Source organism: Onychostruthus taczanowskii, unplaced genomic scaffold, assembly GCF_017590055.1.
Source record: "Onychostruthus taczanowskii isolate IOZ18803 unplaced genomic scaffold, ASM1759005v1 scaffold1, whole genome shotgun sequence".
In the NCBI taxonomy this organism is placed as follows: Eukaryota; Metazoa; Chordata; class Aves; order Passeriformes; family Passeridae; genus Onychostruthus; species Onychostruthus taczanowskii.
Genome location: NW_024496525.1, coordinates 32,478,425 through 32,499,504, shown reverse-complemented (window position 1 = coordinate 32,499,504; position 21,080 = coordinate 32,478,425). Strand labels below are relative to the sequence as shown.

General features: G+C 41.8%; 1 protein-coding gene across 1 annotated transcript in view; it reads right to left on the bottom strand.

Moving 5' to 3' along the window:
• The window catches only part of ADSS1 (adenylosuccinate synthase 1), a 28,214-nt gene extending 25,744 nt beyond the window's left edge, over positions 1–2,470 (bottom strand). Inside the window, exon 1 of the mRNA XM_041400642.1 lies at positions 2,180–2,470. Within this exon, the coding sequence (XP_041256576.1) occupies positions 2,180–2,365 (186 nt within the window). The 5' untranslated portion in view covers positions 2,366–2,470. The remainder of the gene's footprint in view (positions 1–2,179) is intronic.
• Positions 2,471–21,080: the final 18,610 nt, after the last annotated feature.

The following is a 21,080-nucleotide window of genomic DNA, read 5'->3' as shown; positions in this document are numbered from 1 at the left end:
CCAAATGCACAAAACACCCACTGAAGTATTCAAAAAATCCAGTCCTCTTTAAAGTTACATAATATTTGCCACTCAAAAGTAAATCATGACTCATATTTTCTTTTTCAAATGCTTTCTAGTTGGCCCTAATCCTGAAGACATCTCCTTCTAACCAGTGTATCAGGAATCCTGTTATAGTCTCACACACAGTATTGGGGAACACTTTTGAAAAGAGCCCAGTGCTTTTCTAGATCCACCTGCCTTCCATCCATCCTGGCCTCATCAGGCTGCAGGAAGACAATCCAACGTGCTCAGCAGCACATTAAACCATCTAAGCCTGTTGCTAACACACCAACCCCTGTGGCATGCTCACACACACTCCTCTATCCTTCAGAGGGCATCCTGAGGCTGCACCTGGGGGCCACGCTTGCAAAATAGCTTGCTGGATGGACAGCAGAACCAGGGCAGCTTCAAAGAAAGCAGATCCAGAAAGCAGCTTCAGGGCACCCTGCAAAACTGAGCCTGAAAAAGAACCAACACAACTCCTTGCAATAGTAACAGTAACCCCATGAGAACTCACTGTTTGACAGGGGTCTTTATGAAATGCTCCTCCTCAGCTAAAACTTTTAATTTTTTGTTTTCTCACCAAAGCAATTCCAAGACCCAAGCTTAAGTTCCTAGTAACATGTTACTGGAGGAGGCAAGGGGGAAATAAATATAGAAAAAAAATAAAAGGTACGGTCCTGGTAATGCATATTCATTAGCTACCTTTTGCAAGGAAACTTCTCCCCAAGGTGATTCAAGATCTTGGGAGTTTAATGTCCCAAACGAAAATACTTCCTCCACCTTCTAAATATTTAACCTGCATGATAACATTTATTTACATAATACACTTAATTAGAAAAACGTCCTTGGATTTATTACCTTGGATTCAAGGATGTCTGTAGCTTTTTAGTAGCTATTATGCATTTTAAAGCAGAATAAATTTCATGGTACATACCAGCTGAGCTGGACAAAACTGACTACTTTTTAATGTGCTCACATAGTTTAAAGGGACAACAGACAGAATATTAGCTGCATTGGTCTAATATGTTAATAACTAATGTTTGAAAACAGTTATTTAGAAGTTATTACCATTATTGATGCCCCGTCCCTGGAGGTGTTCAAGGCCAGGCTGGATAGGGCTTTTAAACAACCCAGTCTAGTGGAGGATGTCCCCAGCCCACGGCAGGGGGATTGGAACTAGATGATCTTTAAGGTCCCTTCCAACCCATTCTACCATTCTATTTGGAGTCACGTATGTGTCTAATTTCGTTTATATTATGCAAATACATTGTTTTGGGAATCCTTACAATGTATTCAACTCAAAAATACCCATAAACAAAGCCATGCAAGATGTTTCCTGTTTTCATGCAACTCTAAAACCTTATTTGTACGTAAATTGTATTATTCCCCCTATTTTAGTCATGCTCAATTTTATACTTATTTTTTAGAATAAACTTCCAAGCGCTTTGCAGGGAGCACAGTCCGCCCATCCAAAACAGAACCCCTGCAGTAAAACTTCGGCAGACTCCTGAGGTTTATTACGGCTGGCCTTCAGGCCGGCTTTTCCCCGGAGCAGCAGCACGCCCGGAGACACCCAGCCAGCCCACCACAGGCGGGGGAACATCCCCGCAAGCCTGACCGCACCCCGGGCCGCGGGGCTCGGCTTCCCGGGGCAGCCCAGTGCCTGGAAGTGCCGGGAAGCGCCCGGAGCGGCTCCTCCCCGGGCCCCCGCCCGCCGGCACCTCGGGATTCAATGTCGCTTATCGTGAGGGGTCAGCTATTTATATTTATAGCTCAGGGCTTGTTTCTTTCCGAGTGGCATTTGGAAGCGCAGGCGGGCTGGGCTGGGCCGGGCCGGGCCGGGGGATGTGTGCGGCACACGGCTGCCCGCCCCGGCACGTTCGCGTCCCGCCGCGGGAGAGGGATGGGGACTGCAGACAGGGAGCGGGGAGGGAGAAAAGCGGCGGGAGCGAGGAGCTGCAGCTGGAAGGAGAGAGCGCTGGAGGGAGGAAAGGCGGAGCAGCGGGGGACAGAGGGGACCCGCACGGGGAGGAGGGCGCCGGGCCGAGAGGAGCTGGGGGAAAGCGGGAGCCGAGGGGAACGCAGCGTGGGGAAGCGCCGAGGGAGTGGCTGAAAGAGCCGGCTCGGCACCCACCTGGCACCGGCACACAATATCCGACTCGGTGGCCAGCAGGTCGACCACCTTGCCCTTGCCTTCGTCCCCCCACTGCGCCCCCAGCACCACCGTCACTTTGTTACCGCCCGGCTCGCTGCGCGCCCGCTTCAGCCCGCCGGCGGCGGGGTGGCCGCTGCGGTCGTTGGACGCTCGGGTGCCCGACATGCTGGCTGGAGGGTGGCTGTGGCTGTGGCCGCAGCAGCAGCCGCCGCCTCACGCTGCCTCGCTCCCCGCCGCCGCCGAGCCCTGCGCGCTGCCAGCTCCGCGCCGCCGCCGCCCGCATTTAAGGGCGCCACCGCCCGCCCCGCGCTGACGTGCGGGGCCGCTGCCCCCCGGCCTCGGCCTCGGCCGCCCGCCCGGCCGCGCTCGCACGCACGGTCCAGATACACATCGACACACAGACAGACACACAGACTGACACACAGACACACGCTCTCTTTCACAGCGCCTCTCGCACTCCAAGTCCCCTCCCACACACTGTAGTGCCTCACAGACACTGTCCCCTTACACACATGCTCACGGAGCACCCCACACGAGCACGGTCCCCTCACACTCACGGTCCCCTTGCACACAGGCACAGCTGACAGAGGCTGTGGAGCTGTGAGGAGTGCACAGCCCCAGGGCATGCATGTATCGGGCATCTCAGAGGGATGCAGGCAGGCCCTTGTCACCCTCAGGCAGACACAGGAGTCTGAGATGAGCCTGTGGTACAGACATACAGGTGGACAAACATCAGTCTGTGAGGCGCTCTCACACAGGGGTCTGAAGCTGTGTCACTCTGTCAGGGGGCTGCATGGCAGAGCTGCAGCACACGGGTTCGACGCGTGTGGCTGTCACAGCGGTCTGTCACAGGTTGAGGCCTGCGGGGCTGTGTCACACAGATGTACAGACACGCGTCGTACTGAGGTGCATGACTGTCACTGTGACACTCACAAGCACTGTCACTGTTACTGAGGTGTCAGGGTCTGGGGCACAGGAGCTGTTGTCCCTGTGAGACACACACACATAGAGTCCTGAGGCACATGACCCTGTGTCACTGACAGACAGACTGGCCCGAGGAGCACAGGCTGCTGTCACTGCAAGACAGATGCTGCCCTGAGGCATTTGGGACTGTTGCCGTCAGACATGTGGGGAATTGACGCTCAGAGAAGCCTGGCATGTGCACAGGTACACTCAGAGTACCCTGCGATACGTGACAATTGGAAGCAAAGGGACAAGCACACAAGCTGCTCCAGCACACACAGATCATGAGACACAAACATCCAGCCGCTGGCCAGAGAAACGCGGGCAGGCGCACTCTGAGTTTGACTGACACACACGTTAGCCTAAAATACATATGACTGTTGTTAGTGCACTGGCACTTACCCTGTTGATAGGCACATACAATAGTCTGTTCCACGGCCTGAGACGCTCGAGATTATTTTGGCGAGGCACACATGCACAACCACACATACACTCACACACTGACCCGAAAACAAACCCCACAGGGCCATCCCTTTGAGAGACATAAACAAGTGAGGCATGTGGAGCTGTGTCACAAGGACAGATTTAAGCACCCACTTCTGTGTTGTGACAGGCGAACAGACCATGCCTGTCACCTATAACCCAGTCCCCATGCATGATCACAGGTTAGGCTTGGCTTTTTCTGCAGCACATGCCCTGTAGCTCCAGGCGTGTTGGCACAGTGTGCTTTATAAAACTGAGTTGAAATGCATTAACAGACTAGTCTGAGGCACATGCACTGGTGTTAGTGTGAGGTGTATAAATGCTTGTATGTACCAGTACACACACATGCATAGAGGCAAAACAGCAGAACATACCAGGCTGCAGCTTCATTGCAGGGGGAACTGCACCAGCTGCTGTGTCCATGCTCCTCCTGGGAATTGTCTGTGTGTGATCCCTACCAAGAGAGCAAGGGACAGAAATTCAGCATTTTCCAGTGGCACATTCCCTCTCTTACACCCTGACTCAGATGAGATGCTGTGATATTTATGAGATTACACAAGCACATAGTTTGTGCAGTCGTCAAAATACAGAAGGGTAGTTCCACAACCTATTACTCTGGCAGAAGGATGAAAAGAAACTATTGGAATACTCTAATGAACTCCTGAGAAATAAAAATATCCAGTGTGTACAGCCCACTTCAAACATGCATATTTGTGCCTTGTATGTGGTATGTAAAGCTCTACCCATTGCTATAGACATACGTGGATGTGTTTTTGTATGTGCATGTACAGGTCATAATCCAGACTCCAGCACCTTGTAGGGATTCATGATGGCAAAAGGAGGAGACATTTGCTTTACTTCAATTCTAGCATTTGGAGCGTTTCTTCTAGAAAAAAGAGGTAGAGAAAATTTAACACTTATATGCTCCAGCTGAGTATGTAGCAGGAAGCAGTGGTGATAATAAATATGGAAGACAGGAAGGGAACTCCTGGTGTTTGAGCCTAGTTCTCAGGCTTGTTCAGTCAGTGAAATCATACAGCACCTCGCTGTTCCTATTGAATAAGTTCCAGAGCTGTTCTAGTTAGAAACCTCTGCTAATTTCCAGCCTTCTGGCTGATTTATAGCCATATGTTCTATGCTGATGTTGCCATTTAGCTTAAATACTTCTTCCTTTCCCTTCCCTGTGTGTTTATTTATAGACAGAATTGCATCCAGTCTCCAGCTACGTTGTTCAGCAGAAAGACAAGTTTTTTTGCTCTTCTCTCAAGGCAGACTCTCAAACTGCTGATGATTCTCACCTGCCAGCCCTGCACCTGTTCTGATTTTTGATGTTTCTTGAATATGGGCAGAGAGAATTGTACGCTGTGGTCCATGTCAAGTTCCCTGTTGCCTTCTACCAGGCAATTAGTCTTCTCAGATGGAAATATCTCACCTAAGATATTCCTGGATTTGCCAAGTTTCACATACGTGGTGAGAGTCAGCTCCTTTCTCACACCTCACTGCAGTGCTGGTATCTCACACACTGAAATTCTGCTGACTCTTTCTGCCATTCACACTTCACATGCACAATTCAGCTGCTTGGCATTTCATGCATATATTCACAGCCAGATGCCACGTGTGATGTATTGTGGCCTGTGAGATGAGACTCCAGCTTGGGTTTTGTAATTTTGCATTATAGAATTTTAACCTTTATTTTTATCTTGAACATTATTTCGGTTTGAGGGATGTGTGGTGGGTTGACCTTGGCTGGAGCCAGTTGCTTCCCTCCTCAGCAGAATGGGGGCAGAGAAAATAAGATGATAAAACCCCTCATGGGTCAAGGTAAAGGCAGTTTTCTGAAGCAAAAACAAAGGTCATGTTCACACAAGCAAAGGAAAAACCAAAAAGATGTGATTCTCTACTTCTCATCAGCAAATGATGCTTGACCACTTCCTGGGATGCAGGGCTTCTGCACATTTAGTGGTTGCTCTGGAAGACAAATGTCATAAAAAATAAACAGTCCCCTTCCTCCTTTCTCTTTGCTTTACCTGAGTAGACCCTTTGATTAGTTTGGGTCGGCTGTCCTGGTTATGTCCCCTCCCACAGCCTACTTGTGAAGGGAGGAATGTTGGAGAGATGATGATGTGCAAGCAACACTCAGCAGTAGACAAAACACTGGTGTGTTATCAACACCTTTCCAGCTACCATTGCAAAGCACAGCTCTAGGAGAGCTGCTATGGGAAAAATTGATTCCATCTCAGCCAGACCGAATACAGGAATTAGTTACTGTGAATTCTTTTAAGACATTTGATTCTTTCAGTATAATATGCACCATGACTCCTCAAGCACAGGCTTTACTCTTTGGGCTTCTTGCCCTGGTACCAGGCAGTCTAAGGGTCCTCAACATCAGACCACTCGAGCTTGAACTTGTTCCATCTCATGTGGGAACACCCAGCACTGGCCATTGTCTCTTCCAAGCCACACAGTGACAGCTTGTGGACCTCATCTAAAAACATTCTGCACTGGCCTGTCATCCCCTTAAATGTATGCAGCCAGTCTGGTCCTGCTGAGCAACAGAAGTTATTGTTAGTGACTTCTCTTTAGCTGCCTTTGTAATTGTTCTCAGCCCATACTCTGCACTACATGGAGTATCTTAATGAAGCCCATGTCTACTGCATTTCGTCTGTCTTGATAGCTGTCAAAGGAAGCCACTGCCAGAGTGATCTGGTTTGGCTTTTGCTTTTCCATTTTGTAGTTTACCCCAGTTTTATTCACCTCCAGGCTTTATTTTCTTTAAAAATTTCTTCTAAACCTTCCCTTACCATTCTGGCATGTTTCAGAGGTTTTTTTTGCAATTTAATAATAAAATAATTTTGTCCATAAAGTAATAAAAACTGTGCCATCTCATTGTGAAATAAATATTTTTCAGGCATTGTGTTTATGGTTGTTTTTACAATTTGAAAACAGGAGCCCCAAGGACAGTGAAATATAGCAGTAGCATCACTGAGCAGTTCCCTCACTGATTCTCCTCTAATTCTCCTCAAAACTGAAGACTTGCGAGCTCCACACAGACAGAATACAAATACATCCTTTGCTTCAAAAATACATATTCCTGGTGGTGTTCCTCTGCAGAAGAAGCTGTTTACAGCTACATTTTATAGTCAGAGAGGATGCTGGTGTTCTATTTATTATTATTTTTATAATTAACATTGCCATTCTTGCATGTTTGGTTTTTTTTCTCTCTTTATCGTACTCTATACCTAGTAGTATAGGACTCAGATATTTTTCCATATTAATGTTATTGTTGCTCTTGCATTTGGTTGGGTTTTAGTTGTGGTCTGGTTTTCTTGAAAGCAAATCATCCTGAGGTGACCACGTGTAAATTGGCCTGCTTAAGGACAGACTCCAGTCTTTTCGATAGGAGATGATAGACTTTTCTGCTGTTTGGTCTTTGTGGACCTCAGCCACAATGAATAACTTCCATGTATCTTCCAAAAACGTACATTCACTGTCCTTCTGAGATGGTCATAAATTCCAGTTTTATTTTCTTTCTTGTGCCACCAATACCAAACCTTCTGTTTCTGTAAACTGTTCTGCTGGACACTTTGAAAGCAAACTAATCAACTAGGAGAACACTTCTCATTATAAAAATTCAAATGATTTAACTAATCATAGAAAGAATACGAAGCAGGTTAATTACCTGAAGCGAGACACCAAGTGCCACACTTCTAACAGCAAGTGAAAAGGAAACTTAAGTCCACTGAAATCAATGGATTTAAATACATTTTGATGTGTGAAATGGAAAAAACAAACAGATCTCCAAGGTAGATTTTGCTCAGTTAAAAGCAAATGTTTGACTTTTAAATTTAGTAAGATATTAACAGTGAGGTCATGCAGAGTGCATGAGACTTGTAAGTGCCACAGGAAGGCAGTAGCCTTGTCCCCTGTGAGTCACCTGGTGCTGGGCTCTGATAAAGAAGGGAATGAGCTGGTAGTTCAGTAATCAGAATTGGTGTCTCAGATTAGCTCCCTGTTCCTTAAAGCTCCTCCATTAAAACCAATTCATCTGGCAACACCTGACCTTTGCAAATTCACGGGAAAACATCAAGCATTTGCCTTCTCAGATAAAAAACTGCAGTGCTTTTTAGTTCTGGGTGACTAATAAGAGCAAAATACATGCACGTGATTAAAGCAGTGCACTTTAGATTTACTTCAGAATAAATTAACCCAAACGATACTGTTTCTTTTCAGAACTGCATTTTTACCAAACACCTGTTTGTTTATATCCCTGATAAAAATAGTAAAATGGTGCAAAAGCTCATGAGGATCTATACTTGGAAAGTAATAAAGAACTAATTAATTGGATAAAGTACACATCAAATCAGAAAGGCAGTATTTGTGGTTCCATTTTATTTCCCGTTTCCATGAAAGACTTGAAGCATGCAAAAAAGTGTACTTATTGAATGTGCAGGTGAATGAAAATGAAAGCAACAAGCATCATGTTAGAGAGCAGGATACCTCTCTGAATAAGGGTCAAAATGTTAACATGGTTGCAGAAGAAGCCAAATATCTTGCTGAGATGGAATAACAATCTCTGAAATGCAGGCAGGTGTCCTTTCACTGTCCTGAACCTTGCTGAAGATCCAGCACTGCATAGTGGGGAAGATGAGATCCATTTGAAGAAAATCAGGAAGAGATCCACAAGTGCATGAACACAGGTGTGGAAAATCCTGAGATGCAAATACTACAAAAGCCCTAGGCTGAAAAGCTGTTAGTCCAGTAAAAAGGAGAGGAAAGGTGACATGATAACAGCCTGCAAATATGTAAAGCCTGCTGCAAATTACAAGGGACTGGTAATGTATTTTCTCTGTGGTATGTAGGATGAAATGAAAAGTGTTTGCGTGTTTTATTAGATTAACAAACTAATCTGATAAGCATGGACAGGTGTGTAAAGCTTTAATAAGCTTGAAAAAAAAGCTGTGAATAAGACCATCTTTGCTCCAACACTACTCATAAGGATCACATTTGAGCACAGCAGCAACTTGTCCAGATTTCAGGATTGCTGTTTTCCTTGGGTATTTTTGAGAAGAGTTTAGGTAGAAATGATTCAACATTAACTGCTTTGAGTTAGACCAACTTTACTAACTATATAGGTCCCAGAGCTGTAGGTAATTTCTAAAGACATTGGCCCAAACTCTCAAAAGGTACATTGAGAGGAACACCTGTTTAGATGCCCGGGACAAACAGTTAAGCAACATTTAAGAAGTTGTTCAGCTGCCACCTAAACCTGCAATCACTTTCTCACTTACTGGGAGTGTGCTCCCCATTCAGCTGTAAGCTCTCACATCAGGTGGCTTTGCTGCCAAATCCCTCCCTCATGAACACTGAATGTATAAACTGGAGCAAATACCCCACAAAACTGTATTTGGACTGTCACTCCAGATTGCCTGAGGATTTAAGGATTTCAGGTGGGATGTGACAGACATTGCTGCTTTAGATCTCTTTTTGCCAGCTAGAGATGTGAACATTACTTTGTCTTGGCATCCTAGATGGAAACCTTTAATGGGTGAATGGTTTGGGTTGGAAGGGCCCTTAGAGATCACCTCATTCCAACCCCTCTGCCATGGGCAGGAACACCTGCTGCCAGACCAGGTTGCTCCAAGCCCCATCCTGCCTGGCCTTGAATACTCCCAGGGAAGGGACACCCATAACTTCTTTCTCTCTGCCCAGCAAATAATCAAGCTGATACCAAAACTAGAGGTTTCTTCACATCATTTCAGCTATTTGAGTAAACATTATACACAGAAATAAGATGTCATAAAGCCTGTGGAAATATTTAAAGACACATTTAAATGAAATGATCTCAACTCGAATCTTTCCAGCCAATAAAGAGGTGGAGATTATGCAGGGGGATGTAGATTTAAAAAGAAATTAAAGGAGCATTGCAGTATGGTTATGCTCATTTATGCCTGTGAGAGCATGGCCTGAAGTCTGCCAGGCTCTTGGTAAAAAAACTGTGGCACTCATTGAACTCTTGGGTACAGAATGGCACCCAAGAGCGTACAAGATTACAGGTACAGGGTCAAGAAATTTTTTTTTTATTATTTTAAAGACTTTTCCAGTTTTGTAGAGCTCACGGGGAATTAATTTAACTGCTTAGCAGTTTTATATTGCTAGATGCAATTAAAAAGCTTTTCCCCCCCCCTCATTTATTCCCCATCTTTTTAGGAGATTAAGATCCAGATAATCTGTCCTGTCATTTGCACTTAAATAAAATAAAAATATCATTACTGTATTCACTATCAGCACTTGCTCAGGATCTCACTTGCTAGTATGTCATTTAAATCTGAAACTAATAAGCCTCACAAATTTTGTTTAGCTCTGTTTACTAAAATGAAGATATACAAAAGTAAAATTCATCCTGGGTTACAAAAACATACTGGAGTACAATGCAGTTGTAAGTAAACTCTGCACTGAAAGTTGTACTTATCCTTTATACACAGTTTCTAAATCATTATAACATGCTTTATAAAAGCCAACTCAAGCAATAGAACAATGACTCAGTAGGATTTTAGCAGCAGAATATCAGCAGATTCCGCCAGCTCTTGAAGACTGGATGATTTTACTGTTGCAAGAGCAATTTGTGTTGGTGACATTTTATCATATATCAGCTTGTTTCTTACAGCCAAACAAGTAAGTCCTGTGTAAAAACAGACAATAAGAATTTTGCAAGAAGAAAGCTCTTGTATTTGACCCTGGATATATCAATATATGGAAATGGATTAGGAGTCTGCTTTTGCAGTTGCTTTCTATGCGTAATGATAGCAGTTATGCTCTGGAACTTCTGTACTGTTCATCAAAACTTACCTGCTCTTTATCTTTTAACAACATTTCATTTTGTGCTGCAGTTACAGTATTATAGTGGCACATGTAAATTCTCAGCAGATATTTAAATGCATATTTTCATGTTTTGTTCTTAAGCGTTCTTGTTCCGTTGCTTACTCTGGTCATTAGCTGTATCCCCAAATTTCCATTAGAAACACCCAATTTTTCCACTCGGTTAGCTAAAGAAACCTCTAGATGTTATTTCTCTTGTAGTAACATATATACAATATATGTTATTTTTCTTGAAGTAACATATAAAATATAGTCCTTGCAATTATCTGATAAATTCTCCAGAAGAATTTAAATGCCTAGTAATGAAAGCTACTGCAACAGAAACTGAAGAAAATAAAGCAGAGGAGTTGCTTATTTCACTATGAAGCATGTGGAGAGAAAAAAACCCCAACATATATAAACAAAACAAAACAAACCAACATATATAAACATGTCCAGAGGAGTTAAAAAAAAAACCCAGCCCTTGAATGCCTGAGTCCCTGGAATCAGCATGAGTCTGTCACCAAATTATTTTGGAAATCTTATCTTAAATCTTATTCACAGAAAAGTTGTTTGTAATGTATGGAATCAAGTAAGATATTGCTCGGTTGTCTAAATAGTACACTCCACTTGAATTTTGGTAACAGTTTTTGATTCAGTTTTGTTCTCAGCAGCTGAAGCCCTCACTTGTAATCTCTGAATACATCAGCAATGGGTGCTTCTGACTTTACTCTCCTGTTTGAAATCCAGAGAGTGACATTATTGCTGGCCCTAGGGGACATTGCTGCTGTGTGCTGTCCCTGGCAGATCTGTCAGCTGCAGAGAAATGATCCTCAGACAACTGGACAAACCAGATATTCACACTGACAGAGCATGTGACTGGACTTAAGGTCAGAGATTCAGAGACTGCAGGATTGGGACCTTTAAAGATCCCTGCAGAGGATTGCCCTGTGTGCTGTGTGGCACTGGCATTAAAGGGAGATACCTGGAAAGTTAAAGGGTTATTTCATTCTTTATGGAACCAGGCCTTGACAATCCTGTAAGCACAGGCTGATAGGGGTTCACCAGATTACTGTCTTTTCATTCGTGCTTCAGAAAAGAGTTCCTTAACTTGCTGGTTGTATGACTAGAAAAACCCCAAAAAACCTATTTTACATAGAATGAAGAATTTTAAGATGAGCTTCAGCATCTGATACCCTCTGCTATTTTGTCACCATACTTTGACTGAGATTAAAATAGATTTTAAAAGTTCCAGATTGTCTTTGTCACCACTGCTATGCAAAGTTCTCTAAAATCAGTACTGAAAAATAATTCAGACTCTAAATGCTCTTTATGTTCAAGTTTATACTCCCCAAGAATTAAATCCACCTTCTCAAAAAGGAACAAAAATAATGACAGTTCCACCCACACTGTCTCCTGGAAATACAGAAGGTTCTTCTGGTTTGGTGATCCTTTTCTTTACCGGGTTGAAGCACACCTCTAATTCTTACAGCTGATAAATGTTGCTTCCTGATTTTATTTTCTCATATACTTTATCATATACTAGGTTACTTTTTTGTATTTGTAGCAAAAAGTTTTTGGTTTTTTTTTATTTTTTTTCATTTTTTTTTTTTTTATTTTAACCTGCAGCTTTACATTAAGTATGTTATAATTACAAAGTATGTAAAACATATTTGTGGTAGAACTTGACAAGACAATATTGAAAACTTTGTTTTGGTCAGTTTTAAATAGATTTTATGTATCTTAAAAATATATTTCTAAAAGTGAATATCTGTGAAAAAGGATCTCAAAGGAAGCCATCTATTTAGACACCAGATACAAGAAAAATAACAGTTTTCCAAGAGTTGAGCATCTAGCATAAAATTTACATGAACTCCACTCAGATGGAGTGGCTTCTGATGGCTTCTTTGCAGTGGTGCTCTGAAGAACCAAGAATTGTAACCAAATGTTATTTGGCAGAAACCTTCAATAAAAGTGGATGCTAAGTCTTTGCCAAAATGAAAATTTAAAATATACACATGCCAATATTAGCACTGGACATGCTTCACACCCAAGGAGGCTCAGCACAGCAAGTGCTTTTCTGCATCAATCAGCACAGACACGTCTTTAAGATCTGACATAACTCCTTTAAAGGAATCAGATCTCTGATCAGAGGAAGGCAGATGTTGTGGTAACAATAACACTGTGCTGTGCTGCATGAAGTTCAAGTGTGTGCAGCTTTCTATAACCCTAAAAGTCTCCCAAGAACTATTCAGAACAATAGCAGGATATCCTCCACTTCTGAGCAAAGTAGGAGAAACTTGCTCAATGGGAGTGGTATTTTTTTTCTAACATCCCTATCATGATTTCTTCCAAGCATTCACTTGCACTTGAAAATTGATAATTGATGTCTCACTATGTATCTGCTTGATAACTACATCATCTAAGTCACTCTCATTGCATCAGATCTGCCAGAGCTAACATAAATTCCTTCTAATTAACAAAAGATTGGCTAATAAAAACAATTAATTGCTAAATGTATGACACTTTCCATACTCTCCCTTTAGCCTCTTTGCATCTTCTCCTTTAAAACATTTCTTCCTTTTCTCAGATTTTGCAGCTTGCTCCTTCCTTTCTTGATTTTCCTGCATTCAGACAGAATGACAAATAAAACAATAAATAAGAGTTTCTGAAGGAAAAGCTTGTTAAGAAGCTCTCAGTTTGCAATGAATAGGTATTCTGAACATGCCCTGTGTGCACTTAAAACTCTCAGCTGCTGGGGTTTGAGGTAAATAGCAGAACAGAGGTTCCTGGTCAATCCCTTTGGCCTTATCCATGTGATGATGTTACCAGCAAACTATTTCATCAGCTTTAACTGCAACTTTCAACTATGGACTGAAATGCATTCTTCTTAATTAGTCCCTTTGTCCACAATAGAGAACATTAGTTTAACTTAATTAGCATTCTAGAGATTTATCCCGTAGCAACCTTGTTTGTATTCAGGAATTTCTACCAGAATTTTCAGGAGCTGCTCAGCTGTGTTAAACAGCAATTCACAGTTTCTCTTCAGGCTCTCATTAAATTTGCCAGTAGTATTTCTGCACTACAGTTCAGGGCCAGAGTCCAGGCTGGATGTTTATTGGTACCACTCATACAATTGCCAGAATGGCATAAATCCTGTTGGGATTTATGTAGATAGGCAGGATTCTGGTCTCCACAGAGCTGCTGGTACCAGAATAGTACAATTAATGGAGGAAATACGGATTGGAATGATTACTGCTAGCAAAAGAAGACAATTATTCAGTGGAAGAGTATTCCTGGCATTTGATAACTAGCACAACAGTGGGAGAAGGTAGCTCTGAACATCTGAGATAACTGTAGTATAACATAAAGATGATAAAAGCCATTTTCTTAAATGCTCCTGCAGTTCTTGTTCCAGAGCTGCATTTGTCACTAGAACATTGCGATCCCACCTGGAAGCTTGCCTGCTTTTGATTGCAACCAGTGAGTAGTTAATCCACACATTTCAAGTAGATCAGTACTTAACAGGCTGCTGTGTCATATCACACAACCTAATGACATCCAGGAAGATGCTGACGGTTTGGTGCAGACAAGATTTTTGATGAGACATGTGTGGTCTGCTTTGCAGAGAGTTTGAAGCAAAAAATACAATTTCCTACGATAGTGATAAATCTGTTTGATTGCTATGGATCATCTGCCACTATTTCCATAAGATGAGCTGAACAAGTCCAAGAAAATGTGCACAAGTTTATAGAACTAGCCTTTATAGAAAGCAAAAATCTAGGATCCTTTGGTCCAAAGGAACTTTCAAACAAATAAAGAAAACTTGTGAGCAGTAACAGAGTTAATCTGTTTGAAATATAGGAGCACTAGAAGCTCAAGGTTGTGGAAACTGTCAATGGGTGCCTTGAAAAGAAAAAAAAAAAGTGTGTACTCTTGACAGAGAAAGAAAATGATCCATTTGCCCCAAATAGAGGGTGCTTCTGAAAAAATGGGAAGTTTTATGGAGAGGCTAGAAGCCTTCCATCAGTATAGGGCTCCTATGTGCTTTCCTGATAAATTCCTGCTGTCTTAGCATAACATCTTTGAGATACTATGGCTGAGAGACTTGCAGATTTGTGGGCCCCAGGAGAATCAATATGTAATATGCCATAAGAAATAAAGGAGGTGAATTCAGGAATATGTTGTTCTGCCAATTGAACAGCACACACAGTAGTGAGAGCAAGCTAAAACACATTAGGAATAAATTTATCAATTGAGCCAAATTTTTCTTCAGAAAAATTGTAAAAAAAAAACCAAACCCAAACAACATAACAATTCAATGTAAACACACTTAAAGTTTTTTCAACACAAGAAAGTCCAAAAAGGTACAGTGGTAGTAGGGCAGAGAAATGAATACTCACAATCCCTTCTCCACCTTCCTGGATTAGTGAAGGCAGCTACAGCGATGAGATTCAGTGAAAGAGGGAGTCACTTTGGATTTGCACTTTGTGGGATGTTAGATACTTGCTTGATTTTTGAATGTAAAGATGCTCCAGGACAACTGTTTATCCCCATTCTATCTAAAGCACATCCTGTTTCAATACCATATGCACCCTCCTGAAGAGCAGCTGCTCCAGCATGGTTATCCTAGGGGAGGACACAGAGGAGCTATCCCTGTGCAGAGCTGTCTGTATAACCTCTGTCATCAACTGAATACTTCCTAGAGCAGATTTTGTGAAACATTTTTTTTTTCTCCTTTTCCTGAGATTACACCGTCTCTTTGCTGGGAGGTGCCTTCTATGAACAGCTGCAAATGCTAAGGGAAATCAAATGTTTCCCACAATTCCCTATAATCACACAGTGATTCTTTCCCCCACAATTTTACCACTCAGTTCTCAGCAAAACTCCATTTCTGATTTTTTGTCTTTGAGCTGAGGAGCTATTTTCTTCCTGTCTCCTTCCTCCTGCCATCTGCTTCTTTTATTTTTTGAGAACTGGTGAAAGAGTCATCAGCTCTGGGTGACAAAACAGCTCCCTTGCTTCCTTTCACTGTAGTTTTGGATATCATTTGGGTATTTGGAAAGGCTTTGTTGATTTGGGGTTTTTTCCTCCAGGTAGATGGAGAGAAAGATGGCAGAGTCTTATTAAAGTAATTCCATTTGTGTAACTCAATTTTTTTGTTACCAGAAGGACAAGACGTCAGAAAGAACCCTCAGGGAAGGGAGAAAGATTTTGTTTGAGCAAAGTAACAAACCCCAAATCTCTGTAGATAAGCTTAGGAGAAATGAAGAATCACTATTTATCGAAACTATTTCCCTTTTTATTTGATGTGGGAATGGAAAGATAGCACTAACAATTTTGGCAGTGCTAAGAGACCTGCATTGCACAGAAGACTCATCTCAAAATAAAAGTTACACCTTAGCATTAAAGCTTAAAATAAATGGCACTGGGAAGAGATGATGCCTGTGGCTGATTCTAGTGTAAAAATCAAAATCACAGAATAAAAAGATGCTTTAGAAATTAAAACCTTCAGCTTTTCAGCATGTTGCTGTTTCAAGTACAAATAGTATTTACTGTGGTGAAGTAGTAAGAAAGCAAGGCAGGAGGAAGAGGAGATTAATTCTAGGTCTGCAGTGGAAAAGAGGTGCAGACAACATGGCTATTATTAGCTATGGTACCTTTGAGGTGAGGTGCTGCTGAGAAATGGAACTCAAAATGAGATGAAAGGGAGTTTACATTTTGGGATATAAAAAGAAGCTTCTTTCTAGTTGCTCTGACCTGGCTGTGAGCAAGAAGCACCCAGAAATATAGTTTGAATCTCCTGCAGCTGTACTAGGACACTCCATAACCTTTACTGGGATTGTTTCTTGAAAGAACTGCCATTGCTGAAATCACCCTTCACAGTAAATTTCCAGTATAGCTCTCCACAGGTGCTGACCCATTATGTTCTTGACTCTCTTAGTTCTTTCCTTGGTGCCTAGAGTTTTAGGAACTTTAAGGATCAAGCATATTGCCAAAACATCTGTGGTTTATAGGGTTAATTTTCCAGACTATCTGTGGCAGTATCACATTATTTCAGAGCCTGGATAGCTGCATTGCTTGGAAAATTTCAGCTCAGTGCTTTACTGGAGAAGCAGGTAGTGGGAATAGTAGAGGATATATTTTTTGTCTTTCATCTTCTAGAACTTCCTCAGAAATTTCATTGTTTTCATCTGAATCTATGATCTGCCCTGAAGACTGCCCCAGCTGCCAGTCTCTCTTGGCAGCAGAGCTGTGTGTATTCTTGCTAATGCAGATGGTTTTCTCTACAGAAGGTTTATCCAAGCTGGGGCTCTCCTGGAGTCAGCACAGGAATGGGTGATTCTTGCTGTTAAATATGTATGAATGTGAAGCCACTATCACCTGGCATTAAGAAAACCCTAAAGTATGTTAGTCCAGGTGTGAAGTGTGTTATAAGGGAAATGAAATAGAGTTTTGCTAGAGCGTTTACAAATTGGAAGGTGCTCTACACAACTTTTATGGTGAAGGTGCTGTTCTCTTACTCCTTATTGCAAGGAGTGAAGTCCTACAAGTTAAGAAATGTAATCCATTCAGAAGGGTTTTGTGGAACACAAAACACACTCTTTGGAGCTAACTAGTACAATGAAATACCAACACATAAACACACCTTCCAGTTAGGCTTTGCATATTGGAAAATTTACCTTTTGTCTATCAGCAAAGTCTATAAAGCATGTCAGGTTGCTCATTCTTTCACATGCCACAGAGGTCCTCTTACATTGAGGTCTGGTTAATAATTTTCAGTGGGAGAAATTACTTAAACTGTTCTCCACAGCAAACCCCTCCTCCCCCCACCCAAAATAAAAGAAAAAACAACCCAACCAATCAACAAAACTAAACCCCACAAACAAACAAAAAAGCCCCAAATTTTATATTTGCCCACATACTCATTTTCTGCTGCAGTTTGCAAGCACATTACTTTCATTTACTTCTGCAACCAGGGTTACATAGCCCAGTTTAGAGTAGAAGGAAATAAAAGTTATTGCTTGATTAAAAAAAAAAAAAATAGTTCTCAACCTATTTCTAAACAGTCACAAGGGCAAACCACCTGTAATGTCTTGAGGAAGATCTCTCTGAAGGTTTTCATCGTGTTGAATACATCTTCCAAAGACAATTTTTTTCGGTCTTCACAAAGATAATCTGCAAGTTCTTCCTTCTTCTTTTCAATGGTGGCAAATTCCTTCTGCAGGTCCTTTGAAGCATTGAGGCTGCCCTGAGACACATTTTGTAACACAATTTATACATATTAAAAAGTAGCATATTCTGAGTTGCCCAGAAGACTTCAGCCACTTAACAGAGAGCAGTCAGTTTTTTAAAAACTAACAGCTAAGATAGGTTCACAATGTATGATGTTTATTTTTGAATTGAATCATCTGCATTTTCCCTCATTTAATCACACAACCATGTGTAAATGTGGCACAACCTGGGATGACTGAGCAAGGGACATGCAGGATTTCTGCCTTACAGCTTTAGTTAAGTGACCCATACAAAAATCTAGGATGTTAGGAAATATGATGGGGGGGGGGGGGGGGAAAGGGAAAAGCATATTGCAAATCTATCCACTTTTTTCCTCACAAAGCACAGAGAGACAAAGCATGTTTCTGTGCTGCACTATACACATTTATAGTTGCAGCCTACATTCCATTTTTAGGGCCTTCCTTTCTTTTTCTCACAGAAAAATCTGTCTGGTCCTCAGCTGTTTCCATATCCCAGTACCACATTACAGAAAGGAGGAAAACCTGGGATACTCCTTCCATCAGGGCACAGTGGGAGGGTATAATGACCCCTTTCCCATAGGGCTTTATATCCAGTTGTAACCTGAATTACACTGCCTTTAAGAAGAGAGTGCTTAGGAAGAAAGATGGGAAACGTGTCACACTCACATTACCTACTTGCACAGATTTTCCATGCTGTATTTTTAAATCATCTGTCGACAAAAATAAACGCTTCTCTATTTCCAACAGTTTCTTCAAATTGGCACCTGCCTCGGCCTGCATGGCGTCAATGTGGATTCTGAAAGGTCCACAAAAGGGACAGTACATTTTAGTTAATGCAAACAAAAGACTTACCCCTTCAAAGGTTATGATAAACATTATCATCTCTGCATATGAACATGGAATTAATTGTCCAGCCCAGAACCTGCTTTTGCAGGTAGCTCTTTTCTGTATAAATGCTTTTTCATGTGCACAAACCATCATCTAATAAAGACTCTATGCTTTTGCCCTCACTACCTCCCTGGATGGACTGTGGAAGAACCTCACTGTCCGGGTATTCAAAAAACTCCAAAAAAATTCCAGCCTATTTTTATTCATAGGCAACACAAGCTCATCTCCCCTGTGCCAACACTGTCCTTATGTAGCTGGTTCTTTTCCCTCCTTGCCTTTTCTCCCCAATCTATTTATAGTCCAAAACTGTATCTCCTCTCTGTGTTACTTTAGCTTGTGTGGAGATCCAAACACAACCACTGCCAAACCGACATCTTCTGTAGTTCTGAACTCTCTCTGGGCCAGACAAAATTTACTGAATCAGCAAAACCTGGCTTGGTGTTTCATGGTGCATCCAGATGTGAGCAGCATTAGGAGAGTCCCTTGCAGGATTTGCACCATGCACAGTTCTCCACAGGCTGATTAGCAAATCAATTTTGTGAATTTGAGAGTTTGATTAAAGTAGAGGGCAATTACATTATAGAAGGAGTACATTTATATCATTGGCCAGAAAGATCTAGTTTCAGTCAGGAAAAGAATTTCTGTTATAACACAATCCAAAAACAGCATTCAGTTTAGCTTCTGCAAAGCTAACTCACAGTGTTAAGCCACAGTGTTTTTCCGTTTAATTATGGGAATTAAAACACTTTCAAAAAATTATTTAGCAGCTAGATAATAAATGTCAATCCATTGGCAGATTTAAAAGTTACTTCTTCTTTGAGTTACAGTGAAATCTAAATCACTACAAGGTTCCTGTGAATCCTCTGAATTCATAACAGGATTAAAAATGTTAATCCTGGTGCTACAAATGTGGATTCTGATTGGTGTAATTGAACATATCTACACGTGATTCATTTGAGTTAGAGAAAGAGCTGGCAATGGGAGAAGGAAAAAAACCTGATTCTGGAGACTTTTGACTTTCTACCCACATGTATTAGAAACCCATGCTGATAGTCAGCTCTGATAAGTCCCCCCAGTTGCCAGTAAACCACCCCAATGATTCCCTTCTTACATAAGCTTTGTACCTTCAGATGGACATTCACCTAAAAAACACAGAATGTGCTGAATTGGAAAGGGCCCACCAGGATCCTCAAGTTGCAACTCCTGGCCCTGCACAGGACCATCCCCAAGAGTCACATTGTGTGCCCCAAAAATATTGTCCAAACACTTCTTGAAGTGACTGAGAAACCTCAGGGAAGATATGTTTCTATTGCAATATGTGGAAGAGGACTCTGCTCCTTGAAAATGAGGGAAATTCACTGTTTACAAAGTTTTCTTCTAAAGTAGTACTGGATCCACAGAAAGAAAAATCATACTGAGCCCCACCTAAAAGTCTTAACCAGGTTGAACTATAAAAATTTCAACACTGTTTGGTGCTGAAGGGAACCACTCTCTCCTACAGCTGAGAAAACCTGTGACCTTATTACACCATCATAAAATGACTCAGCTACTTGCTGGCTTTAAAGAGGTTGGCAATTCATACATGACAAAAACAAACAATAATGTCCTACCCCACTGCCTTGGAAACAAAGTCAAGATCTCTGGGAAGCTGCAGGAGATCTCTATGTTTTTTTTCAACCTCCTAAAATTGAAGAGAAAAAAATGGTTATCTTATAGAGGCTGTCAAAGAGCATGAAAGTTTTTCAGCTGGACAACATCAGGACTAAAAACTTAACACTTCAGTTTCGTTCTTATAAACGTAGGGATAAATTTAGTCTTGTTCATTCTTTTTCTCATGTTGGCATCCACAGGGAGTTAAAAAGAAGGAAGAGACTCATTTTAAGTGCTGAGGCTGACATCCCATGGGCTGCCACAGTGTGCAGGCTGACCTGAGATTTTTGTCTTCATACCACAAAAATAAATTTAATTTGACAGATGCATTTGAGATATGTGTCAACACAAGGGAGCAGTTGAAGAAGAGAAAGAAAACAGCAAGCAGACATGTCAAGTGAACTTGAGGAAGGAAACCTAGTGTTACCTCCCTAAATATTACTGTGCATGGTTGTCATCTCATCTGCACAGAGAGCTGTGGAAAAGTTTGCATGGTACTTCCAGCACAGAGGCTTACCCTCCAGGTACCTGTAGTGGGGTATTACTGAGGTAAAAGCCTCTTAGCTTCTGGGGAATTAATATTTGAGACTAATGCACACAAGATTAATTTCTCAGTTTTGTTGTACCTCCAAAATATGGTGAAGCAGAGTAATGTTGTTTTGGTTTGCTTTTGTTTCTGTCAGTTTGAGCAAGGCACTAATTTTAAAACCTCCAGCATCTCCAGTGTGACGCCCCTGGAAGATACATGAAAAAGTTCCTTCCTTCAGTTTTCAAGTATTGCATTA